The sequence below is a fragment of the Mangifera indica genome, chromosome 4 (genome assembly GCF_011075055.1).
Source record: "Mangifera indica cultivar Alphonso chromosome 4, CATAS_Mindica_2.1, whole genome shotgun sequence".
Classification (NCBI taxonomy): Eukaryota; Viridiplantae; Streptophyta; class Magnoliopsida; order Sapindales; family Anacardiaceae; genus Mangifera; species Mangifera indica.
The window spans coordinates 13,713,689-13,738,440 of record NC_058140.1 but is presented as its reverse complement, the minus strand read 5'-3'; the positions used below and the strand labels follow the sequence as shown (position 1 = coordinate 13,738,440).

General features: G+C 36.4%; 6 protein-coding genes and 1 pseudogene across 9 annotated transcripts; 4 read left to right on the top strand and 3 right to left on the bottom strand.

The window, feature by feature from the left end:
* Positions 1 to 388: 388 nt before the first annotated feature.
* On the bottom strand, positions 389 to 1,320 carry LOC123213987. Its single transcript, XM_044633652.1, has 2 exons — positions 848 to 1,320; positions 389 to 760 (listed from the first exon to the last, which is right to left on the bottom strand). Exons 1-2 carry the CDS (start codon positions 1,210 to 1,212, stop codon positions 535 to 537), a joined length of 591 nt encoding a protein of 196 aa, XP_044489587.1. The 5' UTR covers positions 1,213 to 1,320; the 3' UTR covers positions 389 to 534.
* A 1,172-nt stretch (positions 1,321 to 2,492) lies between these two features.
* LOC123213983 (aminoacylase-1) lies at positions 2,493 to 5,630 on the top strand. 2 transcript variants are annotated; one of them, XM_044633646.1, is made up of 5 exons: positions 2,493 to 3,113; positions 3,556 to 3,818; positions 4,064 to 4,201; positions 4,488 to 4,736; positions 5,235 to 5,630. In XM_044633646.1, the coding sequence occupies exons 1-5, from the start codon at positions 2,531 to 2,533 to the stop codon at positions 5,346 to 5,348; spliced, it is 1,347 nt and encodes a 448-aa protein (XP_044489581.1). In that variant the 5' UTR covers positions 2,493 to 2,530; the 3' UTR covers positions 5,349 to 5,630. The 2 variants fall into 2 exon arrangements, with proteins under 2 accessions (XP_044489581.1, XP_044489582.1); XM_044633647.1 differs by having other exon boundaries at positions 2,494 to 3,113; positions 4,497 to 4,736.
* A 50-nt stretch (positions 5,631 to 5,680) lies between these two features.
* Positions 5,681 to 8,038, bottom strand: LOC123213982 (pentatricopeptide repeat-containing protein At2g03880, mitochondrial). The gene has a single exon (XM_044633645.1). The coding sequence runs from the start codon at positions 8,007 to 8,009 to the stop codon at positions 6,096 to 6,098; it is 1,914 nt and encodes a 637-aa protein (XP_044489580.1). The 5' UTR covers positions 8,010 to 8,038; the 3' UTR covers positions 5,681 to 6,095.
* Positions 8,039 to 8,216: 178 nt separating this feature from the next.
* Positions 8,217 to 9,500, top strand: LOC123213988. The gene is made up of 2 exons (XM_044633654.1): positions 8,217 to 8,596; positions 9,124 to 9,500. The coding sequence occupies exons 1-2, from the start codon at positions 8,384 to 8,386 to the stop codon at positions 9,295 to 9,297; spliced, it is 387 nt and encodes a 128-aa protein (XP_044489589.1). The 5' UTR covers positions 8,217 to 8,383; the 3' UTR covers positions 9,298 to 9,500.
* Positions 9,501 to 9,739: 239 nt separating this feature from the next.
* Positions 9,740 to 13,518, top strand: LOC123214313 (annotated as a pseudogene).
* A 535-nt stretch (positions 13,519 to 14,053) lies between these two features.
* LOC123213984 (damage-control phosphatase At2g17340-like) lies at positions 14,054 to 22,241 on the top strand. 3 transcript variants are annotated; one of them, XM_044633649.1, is made up of 12 exons: positions 14,056 to 14,369; positions 14,473 to 14,538; positions 14,758 to 14,824; positions 14,945 to 15,013; positions 15,445 to 15,585; positions 16,085 to 16,213; positions 16,361 to 16,447; positions 20,608 to 20,682; positions 20,758 to 20,835; positions 20,929 to 21,006; positions 21,730 to 21,792; positions 21,913 to 22,241. In XM_044633649.1, exons 1-12 carry the CDS (start codon positions 14,200 to 14,202, stop codon positions 21,991 to 21,993), a joined length of 1,104 nt encoding a protein of 367 aa, XP_044489584.1. In that variant the 5' UTR covers positions 14,056 to 14,199; the 3' UTR covers positions 21,994 to 22,241. The 3 variants fall into 3 exon arrangements, with proteins under 3 accessions (XP_044489583.1, XP_044489585.1, XP_044489584.1); XM_044633648.1 differs by having other exon boundaries at positions 14,054 to 14,369; positions 20,608 to 20,835; XM_044633650.1 differs by lacking the exon at positions 15,445 to 15,585 and having other exon boundaries at positions 14,055 to 14,369.
* A 117-nt stretch (positions 22,242 to 22,358) lies between these two features.
* LOC123213986 (cysteine protease XCP1-like) lies at positions 22,359 to 24,166 on the bottom strand. Its single transcript, XM_044633651.1, has 4 exons — positions 23,394 to 24,166; positions 23,065 to 23,300; positions 22,814 to 22,954; positions 22,359 to 22,713 (listed from the first exon to the last, which is right to left on the bottom strand). The coding sequence occupies exons 1-4, from the start codon at positions 23,854 to 23,856 to the stop codon at positions 22,498 to 22,500; spliced, it is 1,056 nt and encodes a 351-aa protein (XP_044489586.1). The 5' UTR covers positions 23,857 to 24,166; the 3' UTR covers positions 22,359 to 22,497.
* Positions 24,167 to 24,752: the final 586 nt, after the last annotated feature.

The following is a 24,752-nucleotide window of genomic DNA, read 5'->3' as shown; positions in this document are numbered from 1 at the left end:
CCCATCCTAAACCTTCACTAGCACTCTCTCTTTGTCGACAAATCGTTTTTGTCTCTTTATCTCTATATGTTGATAAAGAGGAAGTGTTGGCGAAAGTTTAGGGTGGAAAAAAAGAATTGTCAAAGAAAAAAAACTTAAGAATGACAATAAAAAGTCACTTTTTTAAATTACAATAATTAAGGTTAAGATTATAACTCTGCATTATCATATGGGAAACCAAATAAAAGTTGAGAGGAAATGGTACACAAATGAAGTTATGAAATGGCACTAGACTAGCTTAATATTATTTTACGAATCATTTTATTAAAAGATTACTAAAATAAAATTATCAAATCGAAAGAGATGTTGTATAACAGTAGATTCAACTATAATAGAGATGTCAATTAAATAAACCCTATGAATTATAATTATATATTTATAATTATCCATAATAACAAAATGGGGGACACAGAGAGCACCCAATCATAACTCAATTAAGCTAATTAATGTATTTGTAAGAGGTAATTAATTTGGTTAATTCAGACGTTTCCTCTTTCAAGAATCTAATTTTAAAGGAACAAGGCAGCCAACAGAGGCATGGTTACTCCTTTCTCTGATCACCATCCAGTTCGATTCATTGCTATTTTGCTGTTTGGAGTTGTAAAAGTTTTCCGTGGCTTGATCCAATGTCCCTTCTCTGTAAATAAAAACCCCTCCATCGTCTTCCTGCATCAAAGCCCATCTCCTATTTCTATCGTTAATATGATGGAGAGGCATTCCCCTGGTAACAAACAATGGCATGGAGGATAAAATTAGAATAATATTTTAAAATAAGAAAACGATGTGCGAGTGAGACTGTTAGCGTTACCTAACATGGAAGAGATCAGAGATGTCGCCCATCTCGAGATAAAAGTTAACGGCGTCGATGAACGCCCGGTAAGTGTGGATATGGAGGCCGTCGATTCTGGGGTAGGGCAAACGGGGCCTGGGCGATAGCAGCGCCTGTGCCTGTGCCTCCGACTTGGAGTTTGACTTGACAGCTTCGGCATAATACACGTACTCCTTCCAGGCCAAGTGGGCGGCAGTGGCGGAGGCGTACGGCGGGTGAGAGATGAAACCCCTGGTGGCCATTATGGCGTCGAGCTCGTCGTGTGTGATAATGGGGCTGAAAGTTCGAGTGTCCCATAGAGCCAGCTTCTTCAAATTTTCCCTCATGCTACTGCCCCTGTCCATTGTAATTATCGTAGTTGCAGCAGACTTCTTGTAGTTTGTGTCTTGTATGTCAATTTTGTGGCGTGAAAATAGGGATTTTGATTTTGCAATGTGTACGTTACCTTCCTCGTTTGTGTGTTTTTAAAAATCTATATGATTTGAAAGATTTATTATTGGTTGCATTTAAATTAAATGCATTTGATTTGGGCTAATTTGATAATTATCTTCTGGATTATTCCTTTTTAACTGAATTTGCATTAATTTCTTTTTCTCTTACCTTTGAAGTTTGCTTCCATCTTTGGGTCTATATTTTCTTTGCCTTTTCACATCATTTAATTCGATTCAATGCATCAATACAATACATAGTTTAAAGGCCATGCATGATGCATCTGTTTCAAACTTAAAATCCCAAATTCCTACACATCGGAGTAAGGTTTTCTCGCTAAATTTCTCAGTAATATCAATAATATAATATGTCTCAGATAATTGACAAGTGAGATTTGTATATGTATTTCATAAAACACATAAAACTACTGATTAAACGTTCAAATATATTTTAAATTCGTCTAATTAGTTAATATTCTATCAAAATCTATTAATAAAGTTATAAGAGATTATTTTAATAGGAAGTATTGAAATGTAAAATTTAGATTAATATCTATTTTTCTTTAACCTTGATCTTGTATAAATAAAATCCCAAATTTTTTTTATCCTCTATATAATATCATCATTTATTGCCTTTATCTTGGGTCTAAGCTGCTCTTGTAGTTAATTTGTCATGTCCATGTTCATGAATGAAAAAAATAGCTTAAAGTTTGAATTGCATTTAGGTGGACTAAAGATGGCAATTCGGTTTGCAAATTGGGTCTTTGGCTCGTTGCTTTTTGAAAAGAGACAAAATTTTTGATAAAAATGGAAATAGAGATAACTAAAATTTTTTTTGTCAAGACGGGAATAAATATATATCCCCGTCATCCCTTCTCTAATTTGATATTTTTTATATATTTTTTAAATATTTATATATTATATTATTTTCCATGTATAGGAGATGAGAATTTTCTGTCACCGCTACACGGAACAGAAAAGATTTCCCCAACCGGAAGGGGGGTTGCCTTCTTTTAAGGTAGACAAATTGACTTTGTAATATAAATGATTAGGAAATTTTGCGTGGGCTACTGGGCTTCATCCCAGCAGGGCCAGCCCAATTAAACTACAGTTGAGAGTAGTGACCCGGTTGAAGTTGAGCGCCATGGAATTTGGTCAGATTCAATCAGGGACTGGAGCTTAGAGATAAAAACAAGTGAATCATTAAACTAAACAAACAAACAAACAAACGAAAATGGAGACCAATTTGATTCTTCTTCTTTTTCTTCAATTCTTCTTCTTTCACCTTACAACCTCATCTGAAGACCCTTCATCACCATCAGCAATCATTTCCAGATTCCAAGAATACCTCCAAATCAACACCTCTCAGCCGTCTCCCGACTACAGCAAAGCCACCGCCTTCCTCCTTTCACAAGCTGAATCCCTTTCTTTAGAATCGCAAACCTTCGAATTCGCTAAAAACAAACCCATCGTCCTTCTCAAGTGGCCCGGTTCCGACCCTCACCTGCCCGCCATCCTGCTCTACTCCCACACTGATGTCGTTCCGTCTGAGCCGGAAAAATGGTCCCACCACCCGTTCGGGGCCCACGTGGATTCCGAGGGGAATATTTTCGCCAGAGGGTCCCAGGACATGAAGTGCGTTGGGATGCAGTACTTAGAAGCCATTCGGAAGTTGAAGGCAGGTGGGTTTCAGCCTGTGAGAACTGTTTATGTGGCTTTTGCCCCTGATGAAGAGATTGGAGGCCATGATGGAGCTGAGAAGTTTGCTGAGTCTGATATTTTCAAGACCTTGAATGTTGGTATTGTGCTTGATGAAGGTAATGGTGATTTTTCTCCTAAAACTTTACTAGTCTTTTTTTTTTTTTTTTGATATTTGACTATTATATTGGGTGATGTCGTAGTTCGTTGAATATGTTGAAAGAGTTAAATATCAATAATGTTGCACTCTTACTTGTTAGAGCTAAAGTTATGCCACTCGAATCCCTTAATCTTGGCTTGGTCTCATGCTGTATCCACTGCGCCTTAAATTGGACGGGGTTTGTCAAGATTTGAATGTCAATGTTAGGACCTTGAAAAATTTTGCTTTTACATCAAGTGATTTTTGAATATAGTATTACAGCTTAAGGTTTTTTATTCAATCCCTTCACCTATAACCCATAAATATTCAGAAGTTTGTGGAAGCTGAGAAGGCTTGTTAGTCTTAAATATCAATTTTAGGCAGAGTAATTTGTTAACTGTTATGGTTATTTTGGAATTCAGGGTTGGCTTCTCCTAGTGAGAATTACATGGCATTTTATGCGGAGAGGTGTCCATGGTGGCTAGTTATTAAGGCCAGAGGAGCTCCAGGGCATGGGGCGAAGCTGTATGATAATAGTGCCATGGAGAACTTGTTTAAAAGCATTGAGAGCGTGAGGAGGTTTAGAGCTTCACAGTTTGATTTGGTGAAGGCTGGATTGAAGGGTGAAGGGGAGGTCATTTCAGTTAACATGGCCTTTCTTAAAGCTGGCACTCCATCACCAACTGTAAGTTCTTTTACAAGTTTGGAGCTTGGTTTTTTAATTTTTTTGTTTCCTGTGATTACTTAACTATCAATTTTGTTGTGTCATGAATAAATAGTGAGAACTAATTATCTTCTAATTCTATTTTTGAAGAGTTCTATTCAATTTGTATCTGTGATCTTTTTTTAGATTGTGATACCAATTTATAATTACAATGATATGTGTCGTAATAAGCTATTGAAATGATTATCCTTCTTTCTGTCTACCAGGGGTTTGTCATGAATTTGCAGCCATCTGAAGCAGAAGCAGGTTTTGATATTCGGGTCCCTCCTACTGCAGATGCAGAAGCTTTGGAGAGACGAATTGCTGAAGAATGGGCTCCTGCTTCACGCAATATGACATTTGAGGTTACAATCCTTTAAAACTCTTTCCTATTCAGATGATTTCAGCAGTGATCTGACAAAAATTTTTAACAAAATGACAGTGTAGGTAAGTACAGAATGTAGCTTTTCTTTTGATATATTCAGTATTTGTATTAAAAGTCTTCCAATTACATAAAACTAAAAGAATAAGTGTGCTGTTGCCATTGATTACTGAATGAAGAAAGCTATTTGGTTATGCTTTGTGAACTGGCTGGAAGCAATTTCTTATATGTGTTCTTCTGCGTTGTCAATTTCTTTAACTTGTTTTTAGCTTGGACAGTTCAAACAAAAAGCTTCTATTTATGACGAGTTTGGAAAACCAATTATCACTGCAACTGATATTTCAAACCCATGGTGGAGCCTTCTGGAGGAAGCGGTTAAAAATGCTAATGGAAAACTAGGTAAGCCAGAGATCTTCCCTGCTGCCACAGATGCTCGCTATTTCCGGAAACAAGGCCTGCCAGCCATTGGCTTCTCTCCTATGGCAAACACCCCGATTCTGCTTCATGACCATAATGAGGTGAATGTATTGACTTTCTGTTGATTATATAGTTTGTATGTGTCTGTCTATGGAATTTATTCCTAAGAATGAAAAACCTTGTTTTGGAATTGGGATCTGATTCTTGACATTTGTTGGACACCGGTATATTCCTGGTGGATAACTAATAGCATGTCTCTTTCTGCGATAACATTGGGCAGACTAACTTCAAGTAATACTTTATTAGTGTTGAACATGAATTCCAGCGATAGGTTCCTTGCTTCAATATCATGGTGCCTTGGGGCATCTTTTGCTCTGATGTTTCCAAATTCGAATTCTTTCTTTTCTTTTTCTTCTTGAGTAGTTTTATGTTGCTAAATGTGAGAACAAAACTATATTTACTGTATGATAAAATCCTATTTGCACTCATCTTGCGTGGGATCTAACCATCATAATGTATGTTCTTGTTGCAATGTCAGATAAATCCAATATGCATGCCAACTGCTCATGATTTAATGATCATATTTCACCTTGTTGCAGTTTCTAAACCAAGCTGAATACCTGAAAGGCATTGACATCTATGAGTCCATTATTAAAGCTTATGCATCTTATATTCAGCACACAAAGGAAGAATTCTCAAGAGATGAGTTGTGAGCAACCAGCACAGAGCGTTCCTAACTCTCTTAAGTCATCATGATCTCAGTTTCTGCCTCGTTGTAACATATGGGAGTTGAGATTAATAAATGTCCCTCCGATGTATCAATAAATAGGGAGGCAATCTGGTACGAGGACCAGTGAAATGTATTATTTTCCAAATGCTATGGTAAAGGATTTTGCTTTTGTGACAGGGTATCTAGTATGCAGCAATCTGGTACGAGGACCAGTGAAATGTATTATTTTCCAAATGCTATGGTAAAGGATTTTGCTTTTGTGACAGGGTATCTAGTATGCAGCAATCTAGTATTTATTTTTAAAATCATATCTCATTCCAAATTGCATGTATTATTCAAACTGCAATTAATATTCATCTGATGACTGAAAAATGGTAGCAGCACCGAACAGTCATATTATCCATCAGTTTTAGTCCATGTGATCTATTGGCTACGCTGTCAACTTCTTTGGTGGCTTGTAGTCCTACCTAGATTCAGATTTGTATGAGCAGTGATCATGCCATCAACCTAGTTGACCCTTCTTAAGTTGAATGATCATTAACAAATAATTCTTCCGATCTATTGTTTCTTGCTTTAAGCTTCAAATGGCTTGAATCCAGAGGACTCTACACTACCATCTGATTAATGCAGAAGCTCAGAGCGTTGTGCCATACTTGGTTATCAACTTTCCCTCTCCTGTTTGATGCTGTGTGAGTAGCAGTTAAGCTTTCAAACATTTCTTTTACATCTGTTACCAATAATCTCCACAGGAACAGCTACCATCTCGAAAATGATGATACCGGATAGGGTCTCTGAGCACAATTGTACAATGCTCCATTTTTGCTGTGAGTTTTGCGAAGATATGACAGTCCCCGCATATCCTAATGTTTTTCCTGATCCTGATGGTCATGCCCTTTGACATGCTCATCAAAGCAAATACAATTGCCAGCTTCTCACTGTGGTATCGAATTGAGTCTTCTTTCTGCTCCCCTTCAAGATCTTGCAACACAAAATTTGTGTCTGGTACATAACCCACTCCTACTAATTTGTGAATTAACCGGTTGAGCTCTCTGTTAATTTCATCTATGTTTGGATGTGAGCTGTCTCCAAAAATGAAAGTATGAATATGCTTATTCACCTCAATCCAGCTGCACCCGGGTTCTTTCCTCAATCCCCTGTCTCTCATGGTCTTCCTAATTTCTGCTACATCATCCCATCTTTGCATGTTTGCATAAATGTTAGACAACAGTATGTAGGTTCCTGCATCTTGGGGATCAAGATTTAGAATCTGTTTGGCAGCATATACAGCAAGATCAGTGTTCTGGTGAACCCTGCATGCACCAAGCAAAGCTCTCCATGTTACAGCGTCTGGTTCATAGTCCATCTCATTTATTAACTTAACTGCTTGATCGAGCTTCCCAGCCCTTCCAAGAAGATCAATTATGCAGCCATAATGTTCCTTTTCAGGGTCAATCCCATAAACGTTCTTCATAGAATGGAAATAATACAACCCATCTTCTACAAGCCCTGCATGGCTACAAGCAAACAGAACACCAAGAATTGTAATATAATTCGGTTCTAACCCTGACGCTTTCATCAACTCAAAAAATTTCAGCGCCTTTTGGCTGTACCCATTCTGTGCCAACCCTGCAATCATGGTGCTCCAAGAAATCACATCCTTCTCTACCATCCTATCAAAAATAAACTGAGCATCTTCCAAGCTGCCACACTTGCAATACATATCTAATAGTGCATTGTTAAGAATCAAATCTTGATCATATTTCAATAAATGAACATGGACTTGTGTGCCCAATTCTAACAGCGCTAGTCCAGTACAAGCCCTCAAAACACTTGTTAGCGTGGCCTCATCCGCTGCAAAACCAGCCCTCTTCATTCTCTTGAAAAGATCCAAAGCCTCATCACCATCACTGTTCTGAGCAAATGCTCCAATGATTGAGTTCCAAACAACCAAATCTCCAGTCGCCATCTCATTAAAAACACACACGGCATTTCTCAACTCACCCCATTTGGCATAAACATCAATCAAAGCACTCCTAACAAACACATCAGAATCCAAACCAACTTTAATTATTCCACAGTGAAGCTGCCTAAGATTAAGTAAACAAACACAAGCTCTCAAAATGGAAGAGTACGTGTACATATTTGGTCTAACACCTTCTCTGAGCATCAAAACAAAGAACTCAAAGGCCTTGTTATTCATCTTAGCATTACAATAAGCCCATATCATGGTTGTCCAAGAAACAACCGTTCTTTCAGGCATTTTATCGAACAACGTTTTAGCGTCCTCCAAGAGGTTAAACTTGACATACATATTAATCAAAATGTTGATTAAAAACGTTTTGGGCTCATACCCATTAGAGAAGACGTGGTTCTGAACGAGTTTGCCTTCTCGAACAGCGCCACGGGCCAAGCAACACTTGATGAGCTCAGAATAGGTTATGGAATCAGCATGGAGGCCGTGGGTTTGCATGGCGTCCATGGCTCTGATGGCACTTGGGAGGTCTCTTTGGTAGCAGAATCTAGTGAAATCATCTACCAAAGCTGATGAGTTGAGTGCTTGACTAGAAGAGACATTGGGTGTGAGTGTGTAACGTCGAGAAAAAAAACTTCTTGCCGTGCATTTCAGCTTTGAAATGGCTTTCATGGCCTCTCTGTTAAAAAATGAAAAATTTTCTCCTCTTTGCGCTTATAATTGGAACAGTCGTCCCTTTATGTCCAACTGAAACTCAAAAGAGTTGTTTCAAATAATTCTTAAAATTAATTTTTTATTTTTAATAATTGAGAAATTAATTTATAAATAGAAAATATGTAAAAAAGATATTGACAAGGAAGTAAAACGCAGCGTAAGGGAGCGAAGAGAAGGGAGAAGGGGTCCATACCTGCATCAAGCGAACAACGAGAGCCAAGACTTTCTAAAAACTCTTCTCTGTTCAGGCAAAACTCCCCGTTGAATTTCCTCTCTCCCAACCCAAACCTAATCACAAACTCTCTGTCACCAAGAAAATGATATGATTTTTAATGCCTTCAGTGTTAACACTCATTTTCAAAACCATGTCTTTGAGAATAAAAGCGGTAGTCGACAAGTTCGTGCAGGAGCTCAAGGAGGCTTTGGATGCAGACATACAAGACAGGATTATGAAAGAAAGAGAGATGCAGAGTTACATCGAAGAACGTGAACGTGAAGTCGCCGAGCGTGAAGCCGCTTGGAAGGCTGAGCTTTCCCGTCGTGAAGTTCTTAATTTTACTCTTTAATCTACTTAATTCTGTTTCATTGAAAGTAGATGCATCGATTGTTTTTCTTACCATTGCCAAAGTCATCATCTTTACCTTGGTTTTTCTCGCGATTCTTTCATTCTTATGTCTATTTCATAAGCCTAATATTCATATTTCAGGAAAGAAACAGAGAAAGCCATTTCCTAATTTTTCAAAATAACTTTCACATCTCTATTTGGTTATGACAACTTAGACTCAGTATTAACATCTTCAAATGTTTAGAAACTTTAAGCTGTTGCTTTTCATCCGTCCGGAAATTTGTGAAACCGATTTCTGTTGGAGGGATTGTTCGGTAATCGGGTTGTCTTGACAAATGCATCAGTAGCCATATGAAATGTATGCTTGTTGTTGAGTTGAAGAATTTGGAGTTTTGGATGCAATTGAAGTGAACTTTGTATTTTTAGTTGTTGCTGGAATAATCTTTCCATCTATCATTCAATTCTTAGATGTGTTTTGAGGTTCTCAAACATTATCATTTTTTCCAGGCTGAGATTGCTCGACAAGAAGCTAGGTTGAAGATGGAGAAAGAGAACCTAGAGAAAGAGAAAAGTGTCCTTATGGGGACCGCATCAAATCAAGATAACCAAGATGGAGCTCTTGAGATTACTGTAAGTGGAGAAAAGTATCGATGCCTCAGGTTTGCAAAGGCAAAGAAGTGAGGCTTTACAACAAAGGGAGTAGAAACAAGGGTAGATTTCATCGTTCTCTGCTAACGTATTTCTTAATTTCCCTTGCCCACTTTTCTATTCATTCAAATGCATAATTATTTAAATTTAGTTATGCATTTCAATCAAACTAGAATTGATTATGCTCCTGAGTGTGAATTGATTCAATCAAGAAAGAAGGCATATGATTTATGAAATTGAATGGAGTATCATGATCCATCTTTTTATTGTCTACTCATGTAAGTCAAGTATCAAGATGAGAAGATATTTTGAAGGTTGCCTTATTCTTAATTGTTTGCACATGGAAAAGGTTTTACTTTATTTTTTAAAATATATATGTATCACGTTGCTTTGAAAGAGAAATTATATATTAGTCATGTACTAGAACAACCTTGCTAGAAGTTTACTTATTTACATTCATTCATCATATATGCAAATTTCTAGGTAATGATCTGTTAGCTTTAACCGTGGTGGGTTCAAATTCTAAGGAATACTGGAATATTGACACTACAAAGTTGTTATGCTCCCACTAAGGCTCTCAACATTGCCTTTTAAGGTCTATATGCCTTGCTCTAACTTATTTAGCTTGTCCTTCATGTTGACCATAGCTAGTTCAAACTTGATGACCTTCACCGCCAGGCTACTCATCATATCATAAGACTTCTTCCATGCACGGGTCTTTTTCCCAGGGTTAGGGGCTATCTCCTGACCCCTTACCTCTTCAGCCAGATTAGTCACCTCTCACATGCTTCTAACTTGTTCAGTGAACCTTGGCTCTAATCCCAAATCAACTTCGTTGCAAATTTGGTTCACCACAAACCTTGCTCTTAATACCAACTTGATACCTTATAAACCAGGGCTTTCCCATGAACGTTGGCTCACCATGAAGCTGACTTTGATTTCACCTCCAATTCGGTATCTACCTTGAAGCCTAGCTCTAACACCAACTCGGTATCTCACAGACCTTGGCTCTAGTACCAACTGTCATGATCCAATTTGAACTTCTGGCAATCATGTAGCCTTTGATAATATCTTCAACCTTTTTTCAACAATCAAGTAGGCCTTTAAACGTTCTCAACCCCAATGAGAACAAATGAATAAGTAGGAGAATGTGAATGAGGAGAACTTTTATTACAATGAAAAAGTTGGACAAAAGCTTTACAAGTTGGATGCTTGGATGATTGTATGGTTGCATGGATGTGTGTGTGCTATGTACATTTGAGCCTTCATCTATTTGTAGTGATTTCCACCTCCTGAACTTGTGGTGGAAAATAAGTATTTGGCCACCAAAAAAAATATGGGGCTCAGAATATTTAGTTTAGAAAATTCTATGTATATTCCTAGAATATTCCCTCTCGAAAAAATGTCTACTCTATGCGATATTCTAGAGAGAGATGAAATCTTACATGGTTTTAAATAATTCTAGCTTGGTGTGGAATAATGTAGAGTTTATAGTCTTCTAAAACATTCCATACCCTTCCATATTCTTCCATGAGCTTCTAGAGTATTCAGACCCTTCAAGTGTCTTTTCCTTGCTTCTAAACCTTCACGAATCTTCCAAAATCTTTGGAAGTTTTTGGAACATGCCACCCCAAATTTCATATTATCGGTATTTACTTGACACGAATGGGTTATTGGCGCAAGCCTAGGAAAGCCAATGTTGTGGCATATACACTAAGTTGGAAGGTCAATATGAGAGATGAGACTTCTAGATAGTGAAGCATAGGGAAGATTCAAGAGTTCCAAACTGAAGATGCGACTAGGGCGTCACTCAAATAGGCGGGGGAAGATGTCACATCCCGCTATAAGGTGCGCACCAATAGCTTATTCGTGCAAGTAGATGCTGATAATATGAAAATCGGGTGGCGAGTTTCAAATGATTCATGAATCTAGAAGACTATGAACTATACACTATTCCACATCAAGTTAGAGTTATCTAGAACCATATAGGATATACAATCATTCATACAAGCATACAATCATGCATCCTACATGTAACTTCAAAAGTCTGCTCTTCACTTGCTATTTAAAAGTTCAGATAACTGTAAATCTGCACTCTTTCTTTGATCAACTTACCAGTTTATCAAATCTTGAGTCACTTTATAAGCAGAAAGCCACTATCACAACTGCAGATATTCACAACAGAGATAATAAACCTGAAATAGTAGCATGAATCTTGACCTTCTAACTGAATTGCTTTTGATGTTCTTAGTCATTTGTTTCAATGGTGTTATTACCAGACGAAAAGGGAAAACACTAGCTGCTAGTTTTGGTGCAGAAGGCATTGTACATCACTGTGGAGGAGATTTACTGTATTTGATGTCATGAACATTGGTGCTAAAGCTGATGGCCAAACTGACGACAGCCAAGCAATTATAGCTCGTAGATTTATTTAATTTTCAACTTGAACTTTTGGGAGTATAGTTTATGAGAGTACATGTCTGCCTTACATGTAGACTTGCATTCATGAGCCTGAAATTTTGCCATCTCATTATTTCAGGTCATACATCTCAAAATTAGCCTCAACATTGGTGTTTTTAGCTTTAGCTTGAGCTTGTAAGTTAGTACGACAAAATTATTGTATTTTTTAATTTTTTTTGGGGTTGATACAAGAGGGTGATTATAGAAAATTGAGAGCCAACAGTTTACACTGAATAGTCCCAATGAAATTAGCAAAAATTTGGTCCTCATAATTTTACTGACCACTCTAGTTTTTGTGATTTAGGCCTTCAAAGCAGCATGAAAGACAACAGGTGCTGTAAAACTTTTTATTTCTAGGACAGACCTGACTGGCCCCATGAAGTTTGCTGGCTCCTGTAAAAATGTATCTAATGGAACCCTTTATGTGAAGGTCAGGTTCTAGTTTTTCATCCTGAGGTGGAATAAATTTCGTGTTCCTGTTTTGTATAGTCTAAATAGCAAATTGTCTTTTAATGATGCCTGGATTGAAATTTCAGGGTTCCGTGAAAGGAAATGACAGATTTATCCAAGTATAGTTTTGGTGCTGGGTGGGTTGACTGTAGATGGATGGAGGGACTAAGATTAGCGGGAGGAAGATCCTTGAATGGACAAGGTGCCAAAGCATGGCCTTACAATCAGTGCCACCCTATTGCTTCAATTGTGAACTTCAAATTCTATGTTCATTAACCTATTACCTTAAATTTTTCAATCACTTTAGTTAATTGCTTTCCTGATTGTCGATTTCTGTAGGCAAAATCTGTTTATTAGCCTGAAGATAATATATGTGGGCAAATCAAGTGTCAATGGTGATAGTTGATTTTTGCCCTAGGATATATAGGGATACTTGATGAGGCTTCACGAAGTGCAAACAAGTAGCCAGACAAGACTAAAAGCTGATGTGAACGTTTTTTACATTTAGAATTTGAAATCTGTGGCACTGGATAGGACTGTCGTGTGAGGCATAACTTCACTGAATAGCTAGTTCTTCCACGTTGCTCTGGTTGAGTTCAAGAACATAAAAATGCAGTAAAATTAAAATATCAGCACCAGCAAACAGTCCGAACACTGAAGGAATCCACATTGAATGAACCTCTAGTGTCTATTTTTCAAGGTCACGTATTGGTGCTGGTAATGATCGTACCTCTGTTGGACAAGGAAATTCCCAGGTCACTATCAGTAGCATCACTTGTGGACCAGGTAAGCCTGCATTGTCTAATGACTATCATTAGCATCACTTGTGGGCCAGGTCACTGTATCAGGTAAGCCTGCATTGTCTAATGACATTGCCTCCATCGATTAGTTATCTGATTCTTTACTATTGACATAAATTTGCAATGAAGCGTTGGAAGTCTAGGAAGATACCAGAATGAAGTATGCGTACTTAAAGAACATATGGGGAACCTCATCTTCTGCAGTAGCAGTCGCATTTGAACGTAGCAAAAGAATGCCATGCCAGAATATAAATTTGGGAAATGTTCACATAGAGCTGTCAGGGGAGAAACAACCCACTTTCTCCTGTAAAAATGTTGAAGCTACTTACTTTGGCACCCAATTCCCTCCACCATGTGTTTAATTAGTTGTTGAGAACTTCTGTAATGTTTGTTTATGCAGCTGCTCTGCTTGTGCATTGTTTTTTTTTTTTTTTTTAAATAAATCCTCTGTCAAAATTGTTTGGTTTTTTGTTATAGATTTTTCTCTGAACATACAAAACTTTGATCTTGAATAGATCACAGAATTCTTCATTAACACACCGGAGGAAGCTCTTTATTGAGAAAATCTTGATTCTAAGGTAATAATTAGACTGGTTAAAAAAATACAATTATACTCACATTATAATTAAATTAGCTAAATATCCAACATACAAACAAATAAAACTATGCACATTTATTTTAAGTATATAAATAGATATATATTTGATATGTATTATTATATAATTGAATGATTTTGAATTATGAATAAAATAATATTCAATTAGATGATGATACAGTTTAGATAATTTTAAATTAAGGGTAAAATAATATACTATTAAATGATAATATATATAAATATATATTAATTTATATCCTCAAAATAAGTAAATATAATATTATTTTAAAAACAGATATTATAATAATTAAATTAATTAAAAATATTTATTTATTTTTTATAAAAGAATTATTATACCCTCATAAAATTATTTCATATATTTCTTTTTTTAATTCCTTTTTCAAGAAAGTTCTCTGTGAAAAAAGCTTTCCACAAAAGAACATTTCTGAAATTTGTGATATTTTTGTAGGAACGTATATAAACCATATTCCATTTTGCATCTGCAAGCCCGAGAAGAGGAGGGGCTGCATCGTCTTCACCTCAAACTAGGAATAGAAGATACAGCTACTTTTTTTCCTTTTCTTCTTTCACATCATTCCATTTCTTCAAATTAACCAAACACAGCTCAAGATGGAGAGCGCTTCAGAGCTGGTCCCTTTCCCATTACTTCAAACTCCTATCGAAGCCAACTACAGGGCGTGCACCATTCCCTACAGATTTCCATCTGACAATCCCAGAAAAGCAACCCCTACTGAGATTGCTTGGGTCGACCTCTTTCTCAATTCCATCCCTTCTTTCAAGTAAAACTTTTTCCTTCATTCTTATTTCTATTTATAGATAAATTTTTAGTTTTAGGGTGTAATTCTAAGTGTGTTGTTGTAAATTCTTTTTAATCTCTTTCAGGCAACGAGCTGAGACTGATCCTACTGTCACTGATGCTCCTTTTAGAGCTCAAAAATTTGCTGAAAGGTATTTGTTTTGGTTCTCTCGTGATCTATCTCATCGGTCTGGAAAGTTAGATGCTTTGTTTTAATAAGTTATATTCTTTAAAAATTTTAGGAGTTTCATCTGCTAAAGTATTCTGTACATGGAACTCCTGGAAATAAGCTCATCTTTATCACTCGTCCTGTGAGTGGCAATTAGTGATTCTAGCATTCTATGTGTTGTCTGATATTTGATTGCATTAAGGTACGCTGAGATACTTGAGGACTTCAAGAAGGATCCAGAGAGTCATGGCGGCCCACCTGATTGCATTGTAAGTCAAGCTTTCTGATGTGTTTTTTCACTATCTCCGAAATGATTTAGATAAGCGGTGTACTTTGGAGGATCTAAAACTGTTCACTTTTTTTTTGTCATGTGTTTTGGAATATTCAAGCTTCTTTGCCGAATTCGTGAGCAAATCCTTAGAGAACTGGGATTCAGAGACATATTCAAAAAAGTCAAGGTAAATTTTTAACTTTTGCACTTTCTTATTTTTTCTACTTGTCAAACCTGCCAGTGAATAAATAGCATTGTAAAAGAAACTGATTGTGATAACCGGAACATAATTGCTTGTTAGAAGAGTTAAACTGAGAACCTTTCTGGTCTAATAGCCATTTTGAAGAATGGAGGTTTTTGGTCAGGTTTTAGTTTGTAGTTTATAAGTTGTTGACCTAGTGAGAAAAATCAATGGTGAAGCTGGGAAAGTGATGTGTAAAAACCATGAACAATATACTTCTGATATTTTCAATTGATTGAAGCAATCTTGGGCAGTCACAGATGGGAAGAAGTGAGAGATAAGGAAAGGAGAGGACATGTAAAATATTGGTGAGCATTTTATTTTTGTTTGTTTTCGTATAAAAGTTGATTCAACCTTTGGTGACAAATTGCAAATAGGATGAAGAGAATGCAAAAGCTATATCCTTATTTGGGGATGTAGTTTCTCTTAATGATGCAATAGGTGATGGAGGGAAGCGCCTAGAGAATCTGGTTAGAGGAATATTTGCAGGAAATATTTTCGATCTTGGTTCAGCACAGGTAGGTTAGTCCTTTATTTATGGCTTTTAGAAAAAAATTTTAAACATGTCATTTCGAGTTTGACAATTTTTACACTCATCCTAAGTGGCTTTTAAATTGTTAATTCTGTCGAAAACCTGAAAACTTGATTGTGTTCTTCCTTGAGTTATGTTCTTTCTTAAACAAAGGTTTTCATCTGTTTTCTTGACTTATGCACATACGCTGTTTCAACTGTTCTCTTGTATTCATCTGTATCAAATAGAGGAAAGACTAATCAGAGCTTTTGTTTCTTTGTTTAAGCTTTCTATTTGGGGTACTCTATGCCTTATTGCTGCATCAATCTCTTTGCTTCTTTTAATCATATATTTTGCCAATCAATGATGCTGCCTATCCCTTTAAATAATGCGTATATTTTGTTCCCATACCAATTTGTTAATGCACATCTTATGGGTTTGCAACACATTTAGTTCATAGCTGCATTTATGCGATATCACGTGATTTTGTGTTTTCCTTTTTGAAGCTTGCTGAGGTTTTCTCAAGGGATGGTATGTCCTTTCTAGCTAGTTGTCAAAATCTTGTCCCCCGACCTTGGGTTATTGATGATTTGGAAACTTTTAAAGTGAAATGGAGCAAAAAACCTTGGAAGAAGGTTAGTCTAATATTTAATTAACATGACATGATATCTTTTTTTTTTTCCCAATAAAAAGAGACACGTTCTTTAAAGCATTTTTTGAAAAAGAATCAATTCTTTTATGTGTCTCTCATGTTCTAATTAGTTTCGTTGTTTTCATGATAGGCTGTCATTTTTGTCGATAATTCTGGTGCTGATATAATTTTGGGCATTTTACCATTTGCAAGGGAGCTACTCCGTCTTGGAACTCAGGTTTGCTTTAACAAATCATATCTATTCAATGCAACTGACTTTTGCAGTGAAGAGTTTAAAGGTTCTATGTAACTTTTCTATATCTGGTTTTCTGTTATAATATTCTGAATTTAGGCTGTTTATGTGACCCAGTGTATTATGAAATGTGAGAAAATTTGTGAAATGCTTGTTTTCTTGCTTTGAGAGTTATGTTGGTCTACACCTCTGCCAACATTTTACTTGAACAATACATTGTGAGGACATAAAGCACTACAGCATTTGATACCAACATGATATGTATGCTTAAGGATGTTAATGAAAAGTTGAGTTTATCTTTTCCTTTAATACAGGTAGGAACTTGTACAAATTAACCCTACCACTCCAATGTTTACACAAATCCAATAAAGTGTTCCAGAAAATTGGCTCAACCCAGGTTTATTCACTCACAATCCAACGGTTCAGTAGAACAATGTTACAACAAGAGATGTTATCTTCTTCCAAGACCATAGCCTCCCAATCAACTAAAGACTGCCAAAAACCAAGACAATCTTCTATCGCATTTTTCTTCTTTTCTTCAACTTTTATTCACAGCCAAAATCCATTCTGATCAAATTTCCCAATCTTTCATTCTTGGACAGTCACATGCCTTCCTTTGATTTGCTAATTCCCAGCTCATGAGGAGCTACCAATTTGCTGCCCTCAGCCCCACGTTAATTGCAATACACATGCCGTATGGGAGGTCTATTTATGATACATGTTCCCTTCCTTAAGTCCTAATATTACATGCATATTTTGAGAGTAACCTTTTCCTCAAAGTGGGAAAAATTAGAAAGTCCTCTTAATTTTTTTTCACTATGTCAGTTTAGAATTGTTACAGTTTTTTTTTTTAATAATTATTTTACACACCCATTTCGATGACCCAACCAGTCTGTATTTTCTTTCATCTTCTTATTCAATTTAAAGAAAACTCCACTTTATTTTTCATTAGCCCAATCATAGCCAGTGGCTGAAAAAGTTGTTTTTGTGTTGTTCATCATTGTCAGAAAGGCTGCTCTGGCACCATTTGCCCTAAGCCTAGTCGTATATGCCCTGGATCCCAACCTCGCGACCCTTTCCTCGTCAAATCTGACATCCTCCACTACTAGGAATGCACCAAGAACATCAAATACTACATTCTCTTTGAAGGTGCTAGAATTTTCGGCCTTCTCATATTCTGACACCACCACAACCACTTCCAGATCAGATCTAGTTACCTCATCATCGAAATTGTCTTTCCCAACCCAATGCCCCCTAGCCCAATCATGTTAGCTTCTAAAAGTGCCTTTGTGAAAATTGTTGTGTAAGGTTCGGTCATCTTTGTCACCAAAAATGCACCAAGTATTACAAATCTGGCCCCAATCTCACTATAAACGTGAGATTCTGACCACCCTCCACACAAATCTTCTAGGTCAGAAACCGAATCAACTTCTTCTCTCTTTTCTAGCTTGTCATCACTCACAATCAAGATATCATCATCTGATTCGTCATCAAATTCTAGCCAGATCACCAATGAGTTGAATCTGCAGTGATGATTCGATCTGAATTCCTTCTCATAGTGGAGACAAATCCCCTCTTTCAACTTAGCCCAAGCCTCTGCTTATGTGAATCGTTGAAGAAACATCCACCCTTTGTCTCAGCCTTCACTAAATTGATCCTGCCCATTCTTAGATATCATAAGCACTTTGATACCACTTTGATAGGAACCTGCACAAATCAACCCAAACACTCCAAACTCTACCCATAACTAGTAAAATGTTTTGGAAAATTGGCTCAATCGAGGTTTGTTTAGTCACAATATAAGTGTACACTAAACCAAACAAGTAGAAAACAAGAGTTGTTAGCTCCTCCCACGGCTGTAACCTTCCAATCAGCCAAAGGCTGACCAAAACCAAGACATCTTCTTCTCTTTTTTTCTTCTTTTTCTCCAACTTTTATTCCCAACCAAAATCCCTTCTAATTGACTTTCCCAATCTTCCAATTTGGAAAGCCACGTGCCTTCCTATGATTTGCTAATTCCCAATTCATGAGGAGCTACCAATTTGCTGCCCTCAACTCCACACTTCTTGCAAACAACATGTCATATGAGAGGTCTATTTATAACATTTATCCACTCCCCTTAGTCCTAACAAACATATATAAAGGAAATTGTATTACAACACATGAAAATTACATAAGAATTAGTTTCTTCTTATTGAGAAAAAAATGTCTAATGTAGGGAACTACATTTAGCTTTTAGAATATTACACAATTGAGATATTTGAGATCTCTGGAAAACTAGGAAATTGAGATATTTGAGATTGTGAGAATTAGGAAACCCAATATGAAATTTCCTCTTTTCCACACTCCCCCTCAAACTAGCTTGAAAGAGTAGGAATCTTTAATTCTTCTACCAGCCTATTTACCAACATAACTTCATAGATACCATGTGCAATTGATCAAAATTTAGCTTTAGCACTATTCTTAGCTACCATATTTTATTTCTTGCTCCTCCAAGTAACAAGATTTCCCCCTACAAAGGTACAATAGCCTTATGTTGATCTTATATCCACAACATTTCCCACCCAACCTACATTAGTGTAAGCCTTAGGTTATCACGATTCCTTAAGAGTAATCTCTTATTAAGTGTTCCCTTTAGGTATCTTAGAATTCTATAAGTAGCTTTTTCTAGTCATGGTGATAACCTTGGAAGGTCCTCATACGTCCCTGTGGATTAAATAAAATAGTTTTGATGGGCAATAATGCTTTAAAAAAAAAATTAACACAGTGATCTTTCCACAAATGACAACTTTCTCATTGAAGAATAGAGCAATCCTCTATTTGTTCTAAAACAAAATTTGAACTAAAACTATTATAGCTCTGAGCCTTTTTATTACCAAAGGAGGTCTTATCAAAATAGTAGTCCATTTGTTTATGTAACATTCTCAATTGTCATCCCCGAGTTTTAATCGTAAAAACACAATAAAATGCAAAGAAAGTAACAAAACAGTTAGAATCTTTTGAAAGTTTGCTGATTGATAAGAGATTGCAGGCAAGTTTAGGAAAATGGAGTATAGACTTAAGAATTATATTATTCGAAAGTTTAATGAGACCTTTGCCGACCATAGGAGAAAAACTACCATCAACAATTCAAATTTTTTTCATTATCTAGACAAGGAGAGTAGGAATGAAACAAATTGGACAAACTAGTCATTTAATGGAAAGCTCTTGAATCAATGATCCAGGGAGTGAAATTTATGGCGGTAGATAAAGCAAAAGGATTTTTACTTGTATGAGCCAGTGAACAATTAGGAGTACCAAATGTCGGATTCAACTTTAGAAGTCTCAGAGGTTGATCAGTTGACTCTTTGCTGAATGACTTGACTTGACTTCACTGGTAGTGGTAAACTCTGAAAAAGCTTCAAACATAGTGATGATAAGTGACAACAATACCAAAAAGCAGCTTATGGTTTTGACAAAATTGTAGAAGGCAATAGTTGACTTTTTCATGGTTTTGTGTTTTTCGAAAGCTTTTTCCGGTGTCTGAATGGGATTTTGGCCTCAGGATTTTCACTCTAATACCATATAAACTAAAGGAAAATGTATTTCATAATATAAAATTTACATGAGAATTGGTTTCTTATAAGGAAGAAGATCTCTAATTTGGGAAACTACATTTAACTTTTGGAATATTATACAATTCCTATTTACTATATACAAGATACCCTAGATAAGAGTAGGAAATAATCTCTGAAATATTATAAATTGAGATATTTGATATCTCTGGAAAATTAAGAAATTGAGATATTTGAGATTGTGAGAATTAAAAAACCCAATATGAATTTCCTCTTTTCCACAATATATATACATTTATCTATAATTTGGGTAACATGAAATAGTTTGTAATTTTTAATTGAATATGACAACATTTTGGTTAAAGAATATTAATAAGGTAGTGAATGAATATAATTTTCTCCTTGAGTGCTCACACTTTTATAAATGACATTATTCAGTGGATGAATTCCTTAGATTGTAACATTGATTTAGCATTTTAGTGGTGACTTTCATTTTGTCTTTAAAGCAGTTTTTCCCATCTCTTATTCTGTCTATTTCCAGTTATTTCAAAGAAGTGCACTCATGACCTTTCTCTTACTTTGTGTATACAGGTTGTGTTGGCTGCTAATGATTTACCATCAATTAATGATGTAACTTATGCTGAACTGATTGACGTCATTGCAAAGGTGACAGAGATGAACTTTAACAATGTAGATTGTTTTAGATTCTTGGTTGAGTCTGACATAGTACCCAATTTCCAGTTGAAGGATGAGAATGGGAAGCTCATGGGTGTTGACACTACAAATCTTTTCGTTGCCAACTCTGGCAATGATTTGCCGGTAAGAAATGAAAGTGTTATTTTTGGATGCCCTTAGTAAACTGCATACTAATCATTCTTGACAATCTATTGTCCATTTTCCAAATTTTTGTAGGTTATTGATCTTACAAGAGTATCACAAGAGCTTGCCTACCTAGCGAGTGATGCAGACCTAGTTATCTTGGAAGGCATGGTAAGTTTTTAAATTTAAACATACTATTTGGGGTTGCTTCAAGCCAAGCCGGTCTAGGCTTCAAATCACGTTTGGCTCAACTAAGCCTAGCTTGAGTTGGAGCTCTAGTTTAACTCAAGTTTGAGGGTTTACGGACGATTCACATCTCCAGTGTTACCATTTATCTATTTAGTGCTACTTTTCAACTCTCAAGCGTTGTTAACCGGCTCAAGCTTGAGCTGGATGTTCTGGATTCAAGTCTAGTTCAAATTGGCCCTAGTTTGGGCTCAGCTTGAATCCACTTCTACATATTACTGCTAAATTTTTTTTTTTTTTCCCTTTAAAGCTCTTCGTATATCTTGTGTTTTTAAAGAATTTGTGGAGAATTACAGCCAAGATACAAACATGAATATTAGAATTTTAGAATATCCCTTCATGTACTAGTTAACCATTCATGTTGGATATGATATTCTGAGCAGAAAGCTGTTATCATAATATAGAACAATAAAAAAGCACTTTGTATTTGACCACTTTCAATGATCTTTGTCCTGATCTAAATGTCGCTGTAATGAGATAACACTCTACTTTCTGAGAGTGGTTGTCAGGTTAAAAGTTCTGTTTCAAAATGGCCCGTTTTAGATAGAACTTTGCAGCATAATCATGTTTTTCATCCAATGCAATGCATATGCGTTAACATGTCGAATTCTTCAACATAATTTAGGAAGTTTCCAATGCTTTTGGCAGGGTCGTGGAATTGAAACAAATCTCTATGCTCAATTTAAATGTGATTCCCTGAAGATTGGAATGGTAATGTTTTTCCTTCTGTCACCTTTACAATAATGTCAGTTAACAGATGTAGCTTTAACGTGCTGCCTTCTTTTCTCTTTCTTTCATGCTTTACTTTCTTTGTGCTTATCTTTGTTGCAGGTGAAGCATCCTGAGGTTGCCCAGTTTCTTGGAGGACGACTCTATGATTGTGTCTTCAAATACAATGAAGTTACGAGTTAACATCGATTCTTTTCTTCTACTCACAGTTCATTCCGTGTTGGACATTTTATACACACAGCATTAGGTCATAGCACCAAGAAACTTAAACCTATGAAGGCCTTTTAACCAATAATCAAATCTGAAAGTTCTTCCTAGGCACCGTCAATATTTTATGCACTTGTTAGGTTGGGTGCTTTGTATCTTCCTCATGAAATTCTATTACAAAGCTATTATTATTCTGAAATTTAAACTTAGAAAAAGTTTGTGTTTGTGTGCGTTGTTTTACTATCAGTGCTTCAATTGTTAATAATATCTGAATGGTGTGGTTTTTATAGAAAGTCGACTGAAACTCTTTTTTAAGAATTTGGTATTGAATATTGGAGTAATTCTGAGAAATGTTAAGCCATAATATTTATTATTGACAATAGCAAGTACAGACAGACAACTTTAGTCGAAACAAGAAGAAAACAACCAGAAAACAAATGAAAAAGAAATGTTCATGGAAGAAAAACCCAGTTAGTAACTTCAGTTCTTTTTGGTGGGATATGAAGCCATTTTGTTGATGCCACAGAGTCCTTCAGGTTTTCCTGTGTTTCTCTTCATCCTGATGTATCCTCTCTCGCCCCATTTGGGTCCCCATGAGTTCTTGACAATGATATAATCTGCCCCCTTCGATGATCCATAACCAACTGCAGCTACACCGTGATCTAATTCAGTTCCGCAAGGACCGTTGAATACCCCCTGCAAAACAAGTTGCAGAATTTGTGTATCGTCAGGATTCTGAGTACAAGATGTTCAGAGACATTGGAATGTAATTTGTGATGAGACTTTGAGATCTTACCCCACTGTAAAACTGGAAATCTCTGCCAGAAGCCTCAATGGCTACACTTAGAGGCTGGTGAGCCAGTGCTTTCAAAAGACTCTGTTCATCATTTTCTGGCACATCTCTGTAACCACTAATTGTCGCCACCTCCATCTCTCCCTAAACATAGCAAATAAACATGCATAATTAGATTAAAAAATCTGGGTAGTTTTCTTAAGCCAAAATATCTGCGTTAGAGCACTAGTCTCCATCTTGAATATTTTTTTAACCTTCTTTTCATCACAAGTGCTCTCTTTCATGAGATAAGGATAGTCTTCTTCCTTATGGAGACCACCATTGGAGACTATAAACTCGAATGCATAGTCCATCAGACCTCCATTGCAACCATTGTTGAAGGTTGTGTCGCAGTCAATCAACTCTTGTTCTGACAATGTAGTTAGATTTCCTGTGACTATCTGGTTTATGCCCTCCACAGCTGCAACTGTTGAAAATGCCCAACAACTTCCTGCAAGTGCATCAGGTTATAAAAGCATCTAAGTATCTAGTATAAAATCCTTGAGAAATCACACGCAAAAGTCGCATAGGCTTTGTTACATACCACATGAACCTTGGTTCTTAACCTCAGTAACAGCTCCTTTCTTTCTCCAATCAACAGATTTGGGCAAAGCTACAAGGTCTCCATAGCTAGAGTCATCGAAAGACCATCGCCGTCTGGGGAATTCAGTTTGCAATCCCAAGTACTTGTTCTTGAATTCTTCATGGCTCAGGTCAGCAAACTCATTCAAACCAAGCCAGTAGCTAGTAACTTCTTTGTTCCTCTGATCAATGTGCTTCAAGTTGTCTTTGAATATCTCAAATCTATGCAGCTTCTCTTCAATGCATTTATAAGTTTTTCCATGTTTCGACATCCAAGACTCGAAAAGCTCAATGAGCTTATCCATGGAAGTCAAGTGGTCAGGTGAATAACCCACAATGGAAAAGTCATGAGCCAAAGTAAAGCATATGAAGAGAGTGATAGACAAAGGGAGCAAAAAGAACTTGGAATGTGAAAACAGAGCCATTCCAAATGATAACTTTGATTCAAACAAAGAGAAGATGAAAAGATTTAGTTGATGAAAGGGAGGAAATTGAATTGGGTATTTATAGATTATGTTAAGGCATGTTGCTTTCGAGTGAAGTAGTCGACAATTGAATTGTTTTATAGAATACTGTGTCTTTACGATTGGTTCTTTTGCCAGGCTTTTGTCCCAAGCATGTTGATTTCTTTTAAAAATACTGAAGTGAAAACCGGCATATATACATCATTAAACTAAATTGTTGAGGGCTTCTTCCTCTTGGTCAAGTTGGTAATCATAATAATACCACAAGCAGTAAGAATTAAATCTAACAGTGATTATAAAGTTAACATCTATAGAGCCCATTTTCCAGTCAAACATAACATTAGGGTTGGATTCGAGCTCTACTGGGTCGAACTTGATAATCACTCAACCGCTTCCCCTATAGAAACTCGTAAACCAACCTAGTTTATCAACCATAGTAAAGAAAGATATTGTATGCAGCTTAATCCAAAAGCTTTGTACTGAATCTTAAAGAACCCATATGTCAAACTTAAAATTAGAGGCCGGATTCATCATACAAAGTAATCCTCTCATTTCTAACAAGTTGGTCTATTAAAACTGTGGACAGAATAGTTTAGGCACAGAAGCATTATGATTTCCAGGAATTTTTCTGTGGCAATCTCCGGAGGGTATATAAAAGCCGTATCTAAACCATTGGTAACTTCTGCCAGACAACCAACAGAATAATACTATATTATACTTATCAGTTTAAGAAACAAATGATAAACATAGATTATTGCAACCGATATAATATCTCTTTCAGGAATTTACAAGAAGTATGTGTGTGCAAGGCTATTATCCGAGACACTGGAGCTTTCATTTGCCTCCACTCCTCGTCC